The following is a 15,778-nucleotide window of genomic DNA, read 5'->3' on the forward strand; positions in this document are numbered from 1 at the left end:
AAAGAGCACTTTCTTTTCAGTAGGTATAAATGTTTAGCCAGAATAGCACTCTTCAATTGGTCCATCATTGAAGTAATATTTCCCAGTGATGGTTCTGCCATTTTCTAGGTAATATATAAGCACCGAACCATGAGAATCCATGGTTTATTTATTCATGGACATGATTTGTCTTGCAGGAAGTTTTCTCTTTCTTTGGAGCATTTTCATTTGCTCCCACTTGCTGTGTAGATTCTGGTGTATAACAGAATCCAGTTTTCATCCACTGTTATAAAATGTTGAAGAAACTCTGCAGAATCACATTTAATTAAGTCTAAACACCCTCAGGAAATGTTCAGTGAATATTTTTTGATAAATTGTGTATAAAAGTGAGAATTGTTAACAAATGCAATGCTAACAAACAGCAATCAATAAGTATGGCATTGTGGATTATTGTGAAAATTTTGTTGGTTGTAGCATTTTCTTGACGTCCCAAGTATTCATCATCTTGCTTGGATATATGACTGTGTTTAAGTTCAGCAGCATGTCTTTTTTCATCAAAAAGGAAGGGAAGAATCCTTTAAAGTGGAATCTAACTTTTTATATATCCGTCGAGATTAAACCATTTAAAACAAGTACTTTATAAGCTTTATAGCTGTTATAACAGCTTGAACTTCAATTTTACCCATTCTTTAGAAAATGTCAAAACTTGTACAAATACAAACAAAAATAAAATATTTGTTATAATTTTATATTGAAAAAAAAATCAGATGAAGTTATCCGGGTAGTTGTTTCCCCCATTTACACCCATTGATGTGTTACAAGCTGTGCACCCAATGAAAAGACAATTCTGCACCAATGGCCTGAAGCTTGAACCATCATTTAGGTTGTAATATAAATAAAACCGTGGTCAGTTTAAGAAGTTGGAATTTAAAAGTGTATTGCTATTTTTTTTTTTACAAAATTATTAATTATTTTAAAAGAAAAAATAAAGAACAGATTGCCAAGATGTTGCTTTTATGGCAGTTATATCAAGATAAAGACTTTGTTTGTATAAAAAAAATAAGGAAAATAATATCACATTTTATTGGAAGAGAACAATAGGATTGATTAAAAGGAAAAGATAATATAGTTGTTATGAAAGGATAAATTAAATTATTAATTTGTATCTTGTATCTAATTCATTTTTTCCTTTTTTGAATTTAATGTAAGAGTGCACTCTCTTCACCAATGCTAAGGCACTTCCTCATTTTCTCATTCATCTACACATTTTATTCTCTTTTCTTTCTGTATATTCCTTTCTCAAAGCTGCAATTTTGTCCTTCTCTCCCTTTTTTTCTATGCTTCCTTTGTGATTCTTCTCCTTTATATTTTTTATTCTCATATTTGTTGTTTTTCTCACATTTAATCTTACATTTTTTCCTGTCCACTCTTCTAACACTTTTATTATCTATTAAGTGTTTCTATTTGATCAGTTAGGATAACCACATCAGCAAGTGTGTTGTAGATCATCTTTTTCTGTCTTATGTTTATTTCTTCTACTATTTTATTCATTATATAAATATTTATCATGTTTTAAATGTATTATATAAAAGTTTTGCTAGAATGTTTAAAATATTTATTTTATAATTTCTTTGCTATTAAAGTGTCTTATTTTTTGTTGTTTTAGGAAATCAGAAAGTAGAGTATTTCCACAGAGACTACCTATTACCGTAGATAATCTGTCAAAATTTGTATTAGCTAATTTAGATTTAGAAGCTAGACTTCAAGGAATGGTAGAACTTTGTGGTAGATGGGGTACAAAACAGGTAATTGACTTTATCTCTTTCTTTTAAGAAGATTAATTAAAAAGAATTTATATAAAATTTTTATATAATTTAAATAATTTAAATTTTATATAATTTTAATACCAAGAAATTGGCTTTTTTAATTTAGATTAGTGTCTTAAGAATACGTTTTGCCATGTGAAATTTCAATCTTAATTTGAAAAGTAACCTTTTCCATCTGAAAAGATTCATAGTAAGTAAGTGTTTGGTTCTCAAAGGCAATAAAACAGTTCTAAAATTATGCATAATATTAACAAGTCCTTAAGTATATTTAATAAGCAAAATATACAAAAAAGACAGGGTAACATAATGCATACTTTCTTAAGGACAGCTGAACATTAATTTGTTGTTTTATATTTTCTTTCTTAGTTTTTCTTATAGCTGTTGACATGTAAAATACCTGAGATATAAATAGTATTAGTCTGAGTTGCTTTCTCTGAGAACAGTGGTATTCGGCCAGTCGCTGCTGTGAATATAATGAAGTCATCGTTTCCATTTCTGAGGGCATAATTTGCTAATAGTCTTTCAGCAGAGAGAAAGTGATATGACACAGGTCTGATGTGTGATGTGAGGAGGACTGGACAATTGAAAACTGTTGCACTTTTGAGAAATTGACTATGTAAAAGCTCCTATAGTATGGAATCTAACTCTTTCAGTAAAACTCATTCACAATTTGATATCTTAAATTGTCTAACTGCAATCTTTGCTGTATCCCACATTTAGTTTTTTATTACCCCTACCAAATCCAAATTATGAAACTGGTGTTTGGCAGCAGTTAATTAGATTGTTTACTCTTTTGCCAAATAATGTACAAGGTAATACAAAGCCATCCATTACTATTAAACATGTTATTAATGTTTTATGTGGTTAATTTTCTCATCTGAGGATTTTATAACAAACAGAATTTAAACTTTTGTTAAATTACAAACTTTTGAAATCTACATAGACAACCTTTAATTTAGATTTATAAGGATAATTTGGTATACTAAGATAAGTTGAATTGTTGTTCCCATTTTTTCAAAAATGCTAGATATTCGATTGGTGTAACTGCAGAATATTATGTTAAGATGAACAACACTTTCTTTCAGTTTCAGCCACATTTCATTTCAGCAAAATGTCAGACAGACAGAACATGGCAGTTCTGTGTGAAATACTTTAATATTGCGTGATTTTTTTCACTTTATTGACATGTAATGACTATAAGATTCCTTATGTCGTTGTACATTGACATTTTCTTTTGGCAATATCTTAAAGGGAATACTACCAGTGCTTTAAAATTATTAAAGGGTTGAAGATTACAATTAGAGAGAAAATTAGGAGAAATCACATCAGAAATGTAAAAAACAACTTTGTTGTTCAATGATTACAGTTGAAAATTGTAAAAACTTTTGAAAACCTTGAAACCATTACTTTGAAAAAAATTAAATATCCTTTTTATATAACTGGAGATAATTTTTTTTAATACGGTTAATATTTTGAGTTTTCAGGAAACTGTTATTTTATTTTTTAAGATACTGATATTTTGTATCATACTGTTTTGTATTCGAGATGTAATGAACAAAATTATTGAATCAAATTAAATTTATAGTAATAAGAATGTTTTTCAATAAATAATATAGAACAAAAACATTATCAGAGCAGTTTAACTCAAAATTATTATAAGAAATTCAAAAATAGATATAATATATATTGATACAAATATATAATAACAATTAATATAAATAGATAACATAGATATAAATAATGAAGTTTTAAATTAATGTAAATTATTATACAGTATAACATTTAAATCAAACAAAAGTGTAATAAAATTGCTCTATAATGAGAAGAATGCAAATAAATTTAACCTAAGCTTAATGTTCAAAAATAAAATTTATTTGTGATTGTATACCGGGTGATCATTTGAAAAGTTACCACATTTATTATTCAACAGCTATCAGTCCATTGTATTTCTGTTTGCAGCATGTATACCATTCTCAGGGGGGAACCTTTTTAAAATTATTTTCAAAGGGGTGGAGCTCACCCTATGCGCTACACCTATACCAACTTAAAAATCTTAAATGGCAATGGTTAATATTTAATTATGCTAATTGACAACCTGAAAAGTATAATGAATTTTGGTGGAAAAAAATTAAAATTTGCCCATCCCTTCGCTTAGTAGGTGTGAAAAACCATTTGGGGTAGTACTTTTTTAAATTCAGTCCCTACAAAAATAACTATTAAATAATATGATATCTTCTTAAAACCATTAGAGATAATCATAATCTGTGGATTAAAACTCTGAAAATTATTTTTTAAATTATCAACATAAGATTTTACCTTTAAATGTTTTCTAAATTTTCAAGGGTTGAAAACTTATTTTTTTTTTGAATGAGACGATATAGCATTCAATAAAGTTTTCAACATGTTGCCAGCAAAAAAGTAGGTACCTTATTATTGTTTTTTTTTTTTATGTTATAATGTCTATTGGAACATTTTTTCAATGCTGGAGAAATCTAAAACCCAAATTTTTTAAGAAGAACAGACAATTTCAGACCTAATGCTTTGGATCATCAACACTGTATCCCAACGTAACCTAAAAAAAACACATGTTTAATCGTAACTTGAATACCAGTGAACCAATTTTTATTTTATTTCTACCAAATTACTTGTCATTCAAAGGGCCTTCCAATGAGGTGTCAAATGCTGTATTGTCTTATTTAAAAAAAATAAGTTTTCAACCCTTGAAAATTTAGAAAACAATTAAGGGCAAAATCTTGTTGATAATTTAAGAAATAATTTTCAGAGTTTTAATCCACAGATTATGACTATTTCAAATGGTTTAAGAAGTTGTTATATCATTTAATTTTATAACTACTTTTGTTGGACTGAAATTTAAAAAAATTTCTTTTCCAAATGGTTTTTCGCACCTAAAAAGTGAAGGAGTGAGCGGATTTTAATTTTGTTTTTACCAAAATTAATTATTCTTTTCAGATTGTCAATTAATGTAATTACCATTGCCATTTAAGATTTTTGAGGTGGGGTAGGTGTAACAGAAAGGGTGGGCTCCACCCCTTTGATAATAATTTTAAAACATTCACTCCTGAGAATGGAACACATGCCTGCAAACAAAAATACGATGGTACTGATAGCTGTTGGATAATAAATGTGGTAACTTTTCAAATGATCACCTGGTATATACTAGAAAAGTAAATTGATTTTAAAACAGTTTTTCTGTACATATTGGTATAAATAAAAATAAAAATTAAGAATATTCCAATATAACAGAGCATATAATATTTAACAAACGCAAAATAATAAGTATAAAAAATATTTTAGAAGATTGCCTAAAAAAATTTTTAGAGGTTTTACTAAAATCAGACGCATAAAATATAACTGAAAGTCGTCATATACCAATAATAAAATAATTCACATACACTAATAAAAATATTCAAACAATAAGATTCAAAAATAATCATTAGGCTGAAAACAAACACCATGGTAAAACTCTTTACATGCTACACCATACAATTGTAAACAAAACTATTTGTATCCTCGTTGCTGTGAAGCATAGACTAGTTGAAAATGAATAATATCGCTAATAATAGTTAAATAAATTACTAAAACCATAAAAGTCGTAATATTACCACACAGAACGAAATAAAGCAGGACAAAATTGAGCATCATGAAATTGTGACAGCAGCCCTTTTTGTGAACATCGTGACTGCCGTAATATTATGACAAAAACCGGGAAGGGTTTAAAAGACATAGTTAGAATTTTTTTATTATCTATATATATAATATTTTTGCATTCTGAGAACCTGAAATTATAAAGTTAACTGCTCTCATTTTGTGGTTGGATGCAGTTGTGATAAGATGCAGTTTTATTAATATTAAATTATTACCTTAGTAAAATTTTAGCGATTATAATTAAAAATCAACATTGAAGATGATATATGTATGATCAAAAGATATCTTTCATTTGGTGAATTGTGTACAATTACTCAATTCTGTGGTTATTTTATATATATTGTTTGTTATTGATGTATATAGTATTTCATAAAGCTTATATAATCAAAACTGTTCACAGACTTGTGAAGATCAGTTGAGTGTAGACTTTCTTTGCACCAATATCAGCTCATTTATCATTGGGGATCTTTACATGGCTATGAACCCAGTTGAAACTAACATATATTATGGTTGCTAAGATTAAAGATCACCATATTTACATCTAAAATTTGATGCATTATAAAATATAACTGTTAGAGCTGGAACAACCCTTACCCAAGCAATTATATACATGGCAGCACTTCCATAATGTGATGCAAGGATATGAATATAATACAAATTTCTGACATAAATGTACTGGTTTTAAGAACTGGAACGTATAAGTTACTGACTGATTACAAAAACAAATCTGACTTGTATAAAACTGTTAGTGTTAATGACATCTGTATTCACATAGTAAGGGATATTTGAAAATTTGTGCTGTGGTATCAGATGATCAGTATGTGTTTTTCTATTTGAAATGAAATTATTATTGGAATGTTTTACAGAGGGGTATATTAATAGTATATATCACACATATTTAATACGAGATTAAAATAGAAAACATTATTATCATCTTGAACATCTGTAGAAATTTTCCTTAGTTGTGTCTATATTTAATATGTTAGGCTTGTTTACTTACCATCTAAGCCATTATAAAAAGTAATTTTGCATTGCCAGAGAGAAAGCTCATCATTTTCTGAGAAAATGGTTGTTGATATTGAGATCAGAAAGGATCAGTAGCAAGTCAAAAAAAACGTTTTTATGAGGACTTCAATACCTTAGTGCTGTTTATCTGATCTAGGAGTAAATAATAATTTCATAATCTAGCCAAGATCTCACAGACAGAATTTTAGTGTAATTGTTTTGATTTTTTCATGTTGAAGGAGGGGTAATCTCTTAACAGACACCACTATCTTGCATTAATGATAGTGTCAGGTTTCCACTGACTAAAACTCCTCTTCCTTGTCAAAACACATGGGCACCAGAGTAACCATAAAGATATTATACAGTTGCCATGATTGTCTTTCGGCAGTGTAACATAAAACTTATGTCTAAGACACTCCATTACTATATTTCAAGATTCCAGAGTCTTGCAGACATTATCATCCTTCAACAGCTACCCTCAAACTGAAGATCTTTTGCATCTATGGACTAGTCTTGCAGGCTATCCCAGCTGCTGTTATGCAGCATAGATAAAATGTTTAAAGGTGAATTTTCAATTCTTTTAAATGTTTGATTCATGCAATACATTCATCAGAGTAGACCTGAAATTTCTTGCCGATTCAAAAATAAATTCTTACATTAAATAAAGTGTATTTTCATGGAAATCATCAATGCAAGATAGTTGCTGTTAAGAATTTCTTCACTAATTATGCTTGGTACAGTTGAACTGATATTACTTTTGGTGATGCTCCAATTTGCCTAGTAGATAATTGCTATATAACAGTTGATTTAATTTTAATTATTATTTCTTAATTTTATACTATTGTTAAGTGTTGTACTTTTTTTTATTATTCATTATTCATTTGGTATGTTGAAGTTTTACACTTTCATTATGATTTTTTTTTTCAATATTTGTACATGGAGTACTATTTGCTTATTTTATAAATACTCCTTCTTTTAATTTTACCTTTATATCTAAATACTTACGAAACTATTTGTTTCATTCTCATATGATTTAAGTGATGAATTGTTGTATACGTCCATTTTTTCTTTTTCTTTTTGTGAATTTTTATAACTCCATATAAAGTTTTTCTTGTATGCTACTGTTAGAAATTTTACTTGGGTGTTTTTATGGTTGTTTGTTTAATTTTACTTTTAACCAAGTTCAAAAAAGGAGGTTACATATTCGACCTGTATATTTTATTTATTTTTATTTCTGTATAACTCATTTCCTATTAATCCAATTGAAATAAGGCTTATTTCAGTCGATGTAGCTGCTTTTCGCAGTGTTAACATGATGTTGAAAAAGATTTTTTAGACACAAAAAATCTGTTTGAAAATTGACAAAAAACATTTTTTTCTGTTCGGTGGGTAAGTAGGAAAAGTGAGAATCCTGATACTCTATATGTATGCTTCATGTTAGATGATTTTATGTGGTCTTCTGTAGGGCAGGTGAGTTTCTGCACAAGATATGTAGCACCATTAATAAAATCATAAAAAATCGAGATATCTGGTCTTAAAACTTTCAGTTCAATATACGTTATGTGTAATATGTAGCATTGGTTGGGACAGTGGGAATTTTATAATTCTGTATTCTGTATAAGTCCATCACTTTACATTGTCTTTATGTGTATTCCTTTTTTTTTTTTTTTTTAAATAATTAAGTTAAATATTCGTGTTCATTGATATTCATTGTGTTTATCTTGTTTTTAGGTTAAGCTTTCCTGATTGTTCACTCTTAAATAAATTTGAAAAAATGGTGTAACTTCTGATTATTCGTGTTCATTGGAAATTTTCAGTCCATATTTTAACAAAAAAAAACTGTTAAACCAATAATGTTTTGGAATCTTTCCAGGTGATGTTATGAAGTCCCATAGTCACATAAAAATAATTCTAGCTTGTGGAATTCTAGTGACATAAATGAATTTGCACTGATTCAAGAAATGTGTGTTTGATTCTGTTTGTTCAGATATGGCTGAATTTTATTTTGAGATAACTTTTGAATATTTACCTACTTACCCAAGTTTCTTTTTTAGTAAAATAATAAAAAAACAGAAGATTATGTCTATTCCTTGAAAATATTTTGGCTTTGTTTTCACTGTAATGGATAAATTATATTATTTATGTGCTGAAAACAATTATGGAACATGGGCCATTTTCTTTCTTGATTTTGTTATTGAAACATTTTATTCATTTGCTGATACTTGGACACTTAAAAAATTTAATTATGCTCTTAATTTAATCTTTACTGGAAAGTTTCTGCTGAAATTTTCCCCTTTGAACTGCCAACAATTGATACTACATGCCTTAAATTATTACAGCAAACTGAAGCTGTCATAAATTTCAGTAAAGTGAATATAAGGAAAGGAAACAGGCGTGTTAGTCTTAACTCTCATTCTGAGCACTGCGAGTAGTTTGTTACCACAAATGTAAAGGTGTTTTACTTACTACTTTTGTAGCCACTCATTAGTAAATGATCAAGTATTTACAAATATAGATATCTAAATTTGCTTTAGTTTGGTTGTTGAATGAAGAACACCATTTTACCAGGCAGACTAATTATGCTCAATCTTGTGGTGGTGTATCTAGATTATCATTTTAAACCACCTTTTCTATATCCTTTCAAAGGTTTCTAGTTCATTATTTTAAGAAATGGACCTGACATTTATTGTACTACAAGTATTTTACATTTACATTGGAATTAACATTAATAATTTCAATGTAAATATTTTATAATCTCTGTGATGTGGTGGTAGTATCCCTGCCCTTCACCCTTAGGTTTCAGGTTCAAGTCTCAGTCAGGTGTGGAATTTTTCACACAGCAAAATTTATTATCAATCATTAGCAGTTGTCAGGAATCGGCATATTGGTGCTGTATAAATAAATAAATACATACCTAACCAAAGTAGCGTAAATGTAATATTGTGAACAAATACCAAAACATTCATATTCTACAGTGGAATCTTTATATTTCTTTGCCATTTTAAATAGGTCATTGGATAGTATTATTTGAATTAAATTGAAATTTAATGCACATGTAATTACTTATAAACAGCTAACAAAATTATGCTAATTTAAATAGATGTTTAAACCTGCTTTCCATTTCAATTACCTAATTTGGTGTAATGTCTGGAAATTCTTATTCACGTTTATCTTGTACAAAATTTTCACTTTGAGAATCATTCCAATCAGTTTCTATTACGTGTGAATCACAGATGTATCATCTACAGGTCCCTCAGCTTTCCTGTATTCTTTATCAATTTATTCTATACACACACTTTTTCTTCCATCTTTCTTAAATAAATAAAGAGCATTTTTTAATTGATCATTATTTGCTCATCACCTACATTATAAGTGATATTATTTCCCACTGCCCAAATTTTTCTTTACCCAGTATAATTTCTATGAGATTAAGCTTAGGGTAGTTCTCTATTGACACAATTAAATGGTATAACTAATTCACTTTTCAATATTAATCCGCTAAATTAAATATTTTTTCAGAAGCCAGTTCTGCATTTCTGATTTCATTGTATTTAAATTGGAGAATTTTTAAATTTTGATAGGTTTCATTCATTGTCTATATCCTTTTTCTCTTTGGAAAAAGGTACAGTAAAGTTTTTAAAAGCGCTTGAGTAGTTATTTAAGTTGCGTTCATTACAAAATCCACTGTATAACAACTGGAGCTAAATTATCAACATATTTTCAATAAAATCCATTTCACTTTCTGCATGGATAATAATTATTTCAAAACCTTTTGAAATCTACATAAACTTGTATCTTCATTGGTCAGATTCAGCCATCCTTTATTTTTATTCTGTGAACCATAATGTAAGTCTAATTTATATAAATTATTACCTATCTTGAACTCAGAATTTTTTAATGTAATTTTTTTTTTTTTTAAATGGTCGTATATTGCATGTAAGTTGCTCATTTAAAATGGATCTGCTGTTTCTCCCTTTCTTCCATCTTAGTAAATCTTTCTGAGATAGAATTGCCTTCCTGTAAAGACTGTTTCCCAGTTTAATTTTGGATGTAATTCCACTGAAGTGGAATATGCTTTTCTTTTTTATAGAATATTAATGACCTGGTGAATGATCGATCTATCAAAAAAATTTATATCATATAATATTATCTCTTTTCTTGTTCTCAAGGTGAGCATTCTCCGACTGCTCAAAGATAAATAGTCATTGATTTCTACTTCTTTACCATGTTGAAGGTGTAATATTTTTGGCTGCAGCTACAAAATTACTCGCTGTACATTTAAAATTTATGTTAACTTCTAGAAACTACACGTTTGTTTTTGTCAAGAAACTGAATGTATTTGATCATGTTAAATGATTTTTGATATAAAATTTCATTAACTTTACTGTGTTCATTCATTGCAAAAATTAATAGTTTATAAATTTTTAGAAATAGATTATTCAGCATGTATGAATTATACATATAATGAATAATGCATAACCCACCGGGTTAGTCTAGTGGTTAAGCTCATCATAACAAAATCATCTGATTTTTGAAGTCAAGAGTTCTAAGGTTCAAGTCGTTGTAAGGGCAGTTACTTTTATATGGATTTGATTGCTGGAATGTGGATACTGGTGGTTGGGTTTCAGTTAACCACATGTCTCAGTAATGGTTGACCTAAGGCTTTTCCAGTCCACATGTTTATCAGTACATTTATACTTACACTTCAGCAACATCGGGTTGGCAAGCCAGTAGCAGTAATTGCATTTGTACACACATACACAAACCCAAACCCAGCAGTGGTTGGAAAATTAATTGGAGAAATATCTAATGAATAATACATAATAATTCATCATTATTATAAATTGAAATCTAATCATTAAATTGTTGTACCCATTTTTTTAATTTTGCTATTGATCACTTCATACCTTATGTTTTTATTTATTTGTTACACTATAAATAATTCACTTAGTGAATTATTTATAATGTAACATTACATTGAATATTTTTTCAATGGATTTATTCAAATCCATTGAATAAATATAATGAAATCCATATAATGAATAAATATATATATATATATATATATATCTACAAAAAGAAACCTATAAACTAAAAAATAAAAATTTCTATATTAAAACATATTTCAGCGTAGAAATTCACTTTAACAACTGCAGTTTTTATCATAATGGCCACACTATAAAACTATTTTTTGTAATTACATTATAGTAACAATATGTATATGCGATAATGTAAAATAATGATAATGCTGATTGTGAGAGCTGGAGAGGAACAAAAGTGTTTGATTACAAATGCATGTGTCCAGCCCTCAAACCAGCACCCCGTAATAAAACAAATAAGGATTAGTTCTGATGACTCTTTCACCAGTTACTCTGTGCTTATATATAACAATGGCTCAAAGTCTACTTTCAGTATTCTTTTTCTTTTTCATGTTTATTTTTTGTATTGTTTTGGTATCTCTATTTATTTATTTTTTTTTAATAAACAATATATTAAATTAAATCATTTTGCAATTTATAGGAACTATGGCAACAGTTCCTTTTAAATCAAGTTCAAAATTCTCAAGTTATTTTTTTTACATTTATTATTTTGTTATTATATTACCATAATGTCATAGTAATATTATAAAATGGAAAGCATAAGTGAATCAGAAGACAGTTTGGATAGTAATGACTGTGAATATCTCGTAAGTAAAAGTACTTCAAAGTCTAAAACAACCCAAACCGGAGGAAAAAAATGCCTGTGCATTCGTCCTAGTACATGTTATTTAGAACAACTCAGTAATAAAAGTATGTGTTTCAATGAATTGTTTGATACTCGGAAGTCTCATTATCTGCCAATGATCGCAGTATGCAATAATCAATTATTTTCATTATTTTGTCATTTACACAATCCTATTCATCTACCATGGTATTCCCTTCACTCTTGCAATGCGTTTATGCCGTTAAGTATGGCACCGCCAATTCCGTTACTGCAGTATTCTCAGTGTCCTATAGTTATGCCTGCACCAAATTATGATCCTTGCAGTCTTTCTTCAGACCATCATAATATCAATATTAATAGTAACAATCAGTTAATAAATGCTGTGAGCAGCGTGAGTTCAAAGTATTCTAAAAAAAGAAGTAATAACACTTCAGAAGGGTCACATGATAAACGTACAAAAAGTAAGTTAATTGGACATAAATCAGAAAGAGTATCAAAACCTACTAAAAGAATTAAAAAATTAGATGGAAAACTTTTATCAAAATATAAAAAAGTTGATGACATAAAGAATAATTTTGTTTCCGATACAACAATCTGTACTAATAGAAATATTAGTAAATCAAATGATTCCATCTGTTGTCGTTCGACAGCTGACATTAATTATGAGTCAACGACTTCTTGTTTAGCAGATAAAGATGATAGTGATAAAATTACAAAATCGTACTCGTCAAATAAAGATTCAGATTCAAAAAGATATAAAACTACTATGTTAAAATCATCTTTACCATCCACATTAAGACAAGAACCGAGTCGTGAAAACAGTGATAATAGAAAAATTGTTAAAAGGTACATTAGTAAATGTTTAGCAGATCAAGATAAAAATTGTGGTAAATATTTACCTTCTGGTAACTGTACAAAAATAATTGAGATTAATCAGTCAAAAGAAAAGTCAAAAGTTGATTGTAGTATTGATAATAAATTAGCAAATATCTTATGCGATTTTAGTGTTGATAAAGAGATGTGTTATAATAATAGTAACTTTTATAACAAAGTTATTAAAAAAACAATCAATATCGCTTTAAAAGAAAATGATAAAGATATTAATGATAAAAGTGCTGCCAAAAAAGAAAATACAGTCGTCATACCACCGACCAGTAATGGTGATGAAAACATAATAAAAAATTCTAGAATTAATTTGGTACAGAAAAATAATGGAAATGTAATAAACAAAAATAATAATAATCGTATGCATGTTAATTTTAATAAACCACCTCGTAAATCATTAGGCAACAGGGAAATGTATAATTCTAATGAAAATAAAGTGATAGAACCAGTTTATAAAAACTCAAATTTTGAAGAAAATAAGAATGAAATGGTTAATAAAAGTGATATAAATCCTATTAGAGATTGTAACAGACTACCTTGTGAAAATTTTTATTCTAAAACGAATTCTCAGGAATATTCAAACCTGTCATTGTCACAATCATCATCATCATTGTCATCATCATCATCATCATCATCTTCATCGTTATCATCATCATCTTCATCTTCTTCATTACTTCCGTTTTCACCATCGCCTATACAACCGTTTAATGAAAATAGTTTTGTTAAGAATAAGACATATCAGATAGATGATAATAATCAGTTTGATCATACTGTTTCTAAAGGTGATGAGTACAGTATACCGAAATCATCTTCACCTAAGGTTGTATCTTATAATCAAGATGCTTACTACACTCAGCAATGTTTTAAAAGTAATTTATCAAATTCATCTCAAATTAATAATCCTATAAATTTATATGATGGTGTAAATATTTCTCCTGAATGTATGAAAAACAAAAGATTTGAAAATAGTTTGACAAATATATTTATTGGCAGTGAAAGTAGTAATTACAACAAAGAAACCGGTAATGAAATCGATAAAAGGAAAACAAACATTAATAAGAGTGATTCTGCTAAAAGTATACCTTCACATACTTCAATGAAAGTTAATGAAATGCCGATCAGCAAAGAGATTGGTGAAAAAAATGATAATAAAAAAAAGAAAAATTTTGAAAATATAGTTGCTCATTTTCTTTTACCTAATAAAAATATTAGTAATACTTCTAATAGCAATTGTAAGAACGTTATAAATAATATGGAAAATAATAACATGATCAATTCAATTATAAGTAGCGATCAAAACAGTAATAATGGTAACAAAAATTTTACAAAAATATCCTTTTCTGTTAATTATGATCCAAATAATCCTGAAATGGTTACTGTTGATTGCGCTGACGGCAATCAACATTTAACTGATTCGATGGTTGGTGATAGTCTTAATGATGATATTAATAGTGTGAAATTAGAAGATACAGTTTTAACAGAATATGAAACTGATGATATATCAAAAATTATTGATGATGCGATGAAAAATAATTTTTTTGATGGAAATTCATATGAAGAAATTAATAACAGTAATAATAACTGGGGAACAGATGTCTCCAGTTTAGCTGGACAATCACCTACTATATCGACTAAAAGACGTACAAGATTTTCACAGTATTCTGTATTAAATAATATTGAAACACTTTCAATTATTTCTGAAGAAGATGAAGATTGTAGTAGTACTACTGCAAACAGAATTACAGTCGGTAATACATCTAATACTACGAATGTAGACTCTTACTCATTGAATCAAAACTGTAAGGGAGATATTAAAAAGAATGACAATAATCTTGATGAAAAGGATACCAGTAAGCATTTTCTTAGTGGAATGTATTACAATAATTCAGATTTTTTTAATACTATGCAATAATACTTCTGATATTTTCATGCTTTTTTTTATATAAAGTGTATAATGTTCTCATCTTTAACGTTGTTAATGTAAAGTTTTAATGTTTTAAATATATATGTATAATAAGGTTATTTCTTTTTATTTAAATACGTATGTGTGTATTGCATGATCATTCTTGGATAAACTGTAAACTATCTAATCTCTTGATAGTCTTTATACATTTGTTTATTTTCAAATGTATGGGAAATATCCTATTGATACAATTAAATTATAAGAATACTAGGGGTACCCAAAAAACACAAGCTATTTATTTTAATTATTTTTATTTAAGATAACATCTTGAAAACATCAGTCTCCTTCATAACACTCTCCATTAGATGATATGCAGTTGTCCCAACAGTTTCTCACTGTTCAAAACATTCTTTATATTCTTCTGAACTAATGCTGTTAAGTGCTTCCAGTGATTTTTTTCTTATTTCTTCTATATCCTAAAAATGTTTTCTTTTGACCTTTTCTTCATTCTTTGGAATAAGAAGTTGCGGGTTGGGAGGGGGTAAGTTGAGCGAACAAGGAGAGTGAGTAACTGTTATATGCTGTTTTTTTGTCATAAACTAGTTAATTTTCAATGCTGTGTGGGTAGGCACATTGTCATGATGAAGTGGCCAGCCTCCAATTGCCCCAATTCAGGTTGTTTTTTCTCACTGTCTCCTGCGATCGCTTCAGCACTTGCAGATAGTAATGTTGATTCACTCTGGTGCGCTGAGGAACAAATTCAAAATGAACAACCCCTTTGATATGAAAAAACAAACCACCATGGACTTCA

The 15,778-nt window shown here is 28.3% G+C and overlaps 1 protein-coding gene across 1 annotated transcript in view; it reads left to right on the forward strand.

Moving 5' to 3' along the window:
- LOC142330258 (thioredoxin domain-containing protein 11) overlaps positions 1-15,778 on the forward strand; it is a 68,795-nt gene that overhangs the window by 42,873 nt on the left and 10,144 nt on the right. Inside the window, exon 11 of the mRNA XM_075375443.1 lies at positions 1,646-1,784. Coding sequence (XP_075231558.1) covers positions 1,646-1,784 — 139 coding nt within the window. The remainder of the gene's footprint in view (positions 1-1,645; positions 1,785-15,778) is intronic.

This window comes from Lycorma delicatula, chromosome 9, assembly GCF_047948215.1.
Source record: "Lycorma delicatula isolate Av1 chromosome 9, ASM4794821v1, whole genome shotgun sequence".
Classification (NCBI taxonomy): Eukaryota; Metazoa; Arthropoda; class Insecta; order Hemiptera; family Fulgoridae; genus Lycorma; species Lycorma delicatula.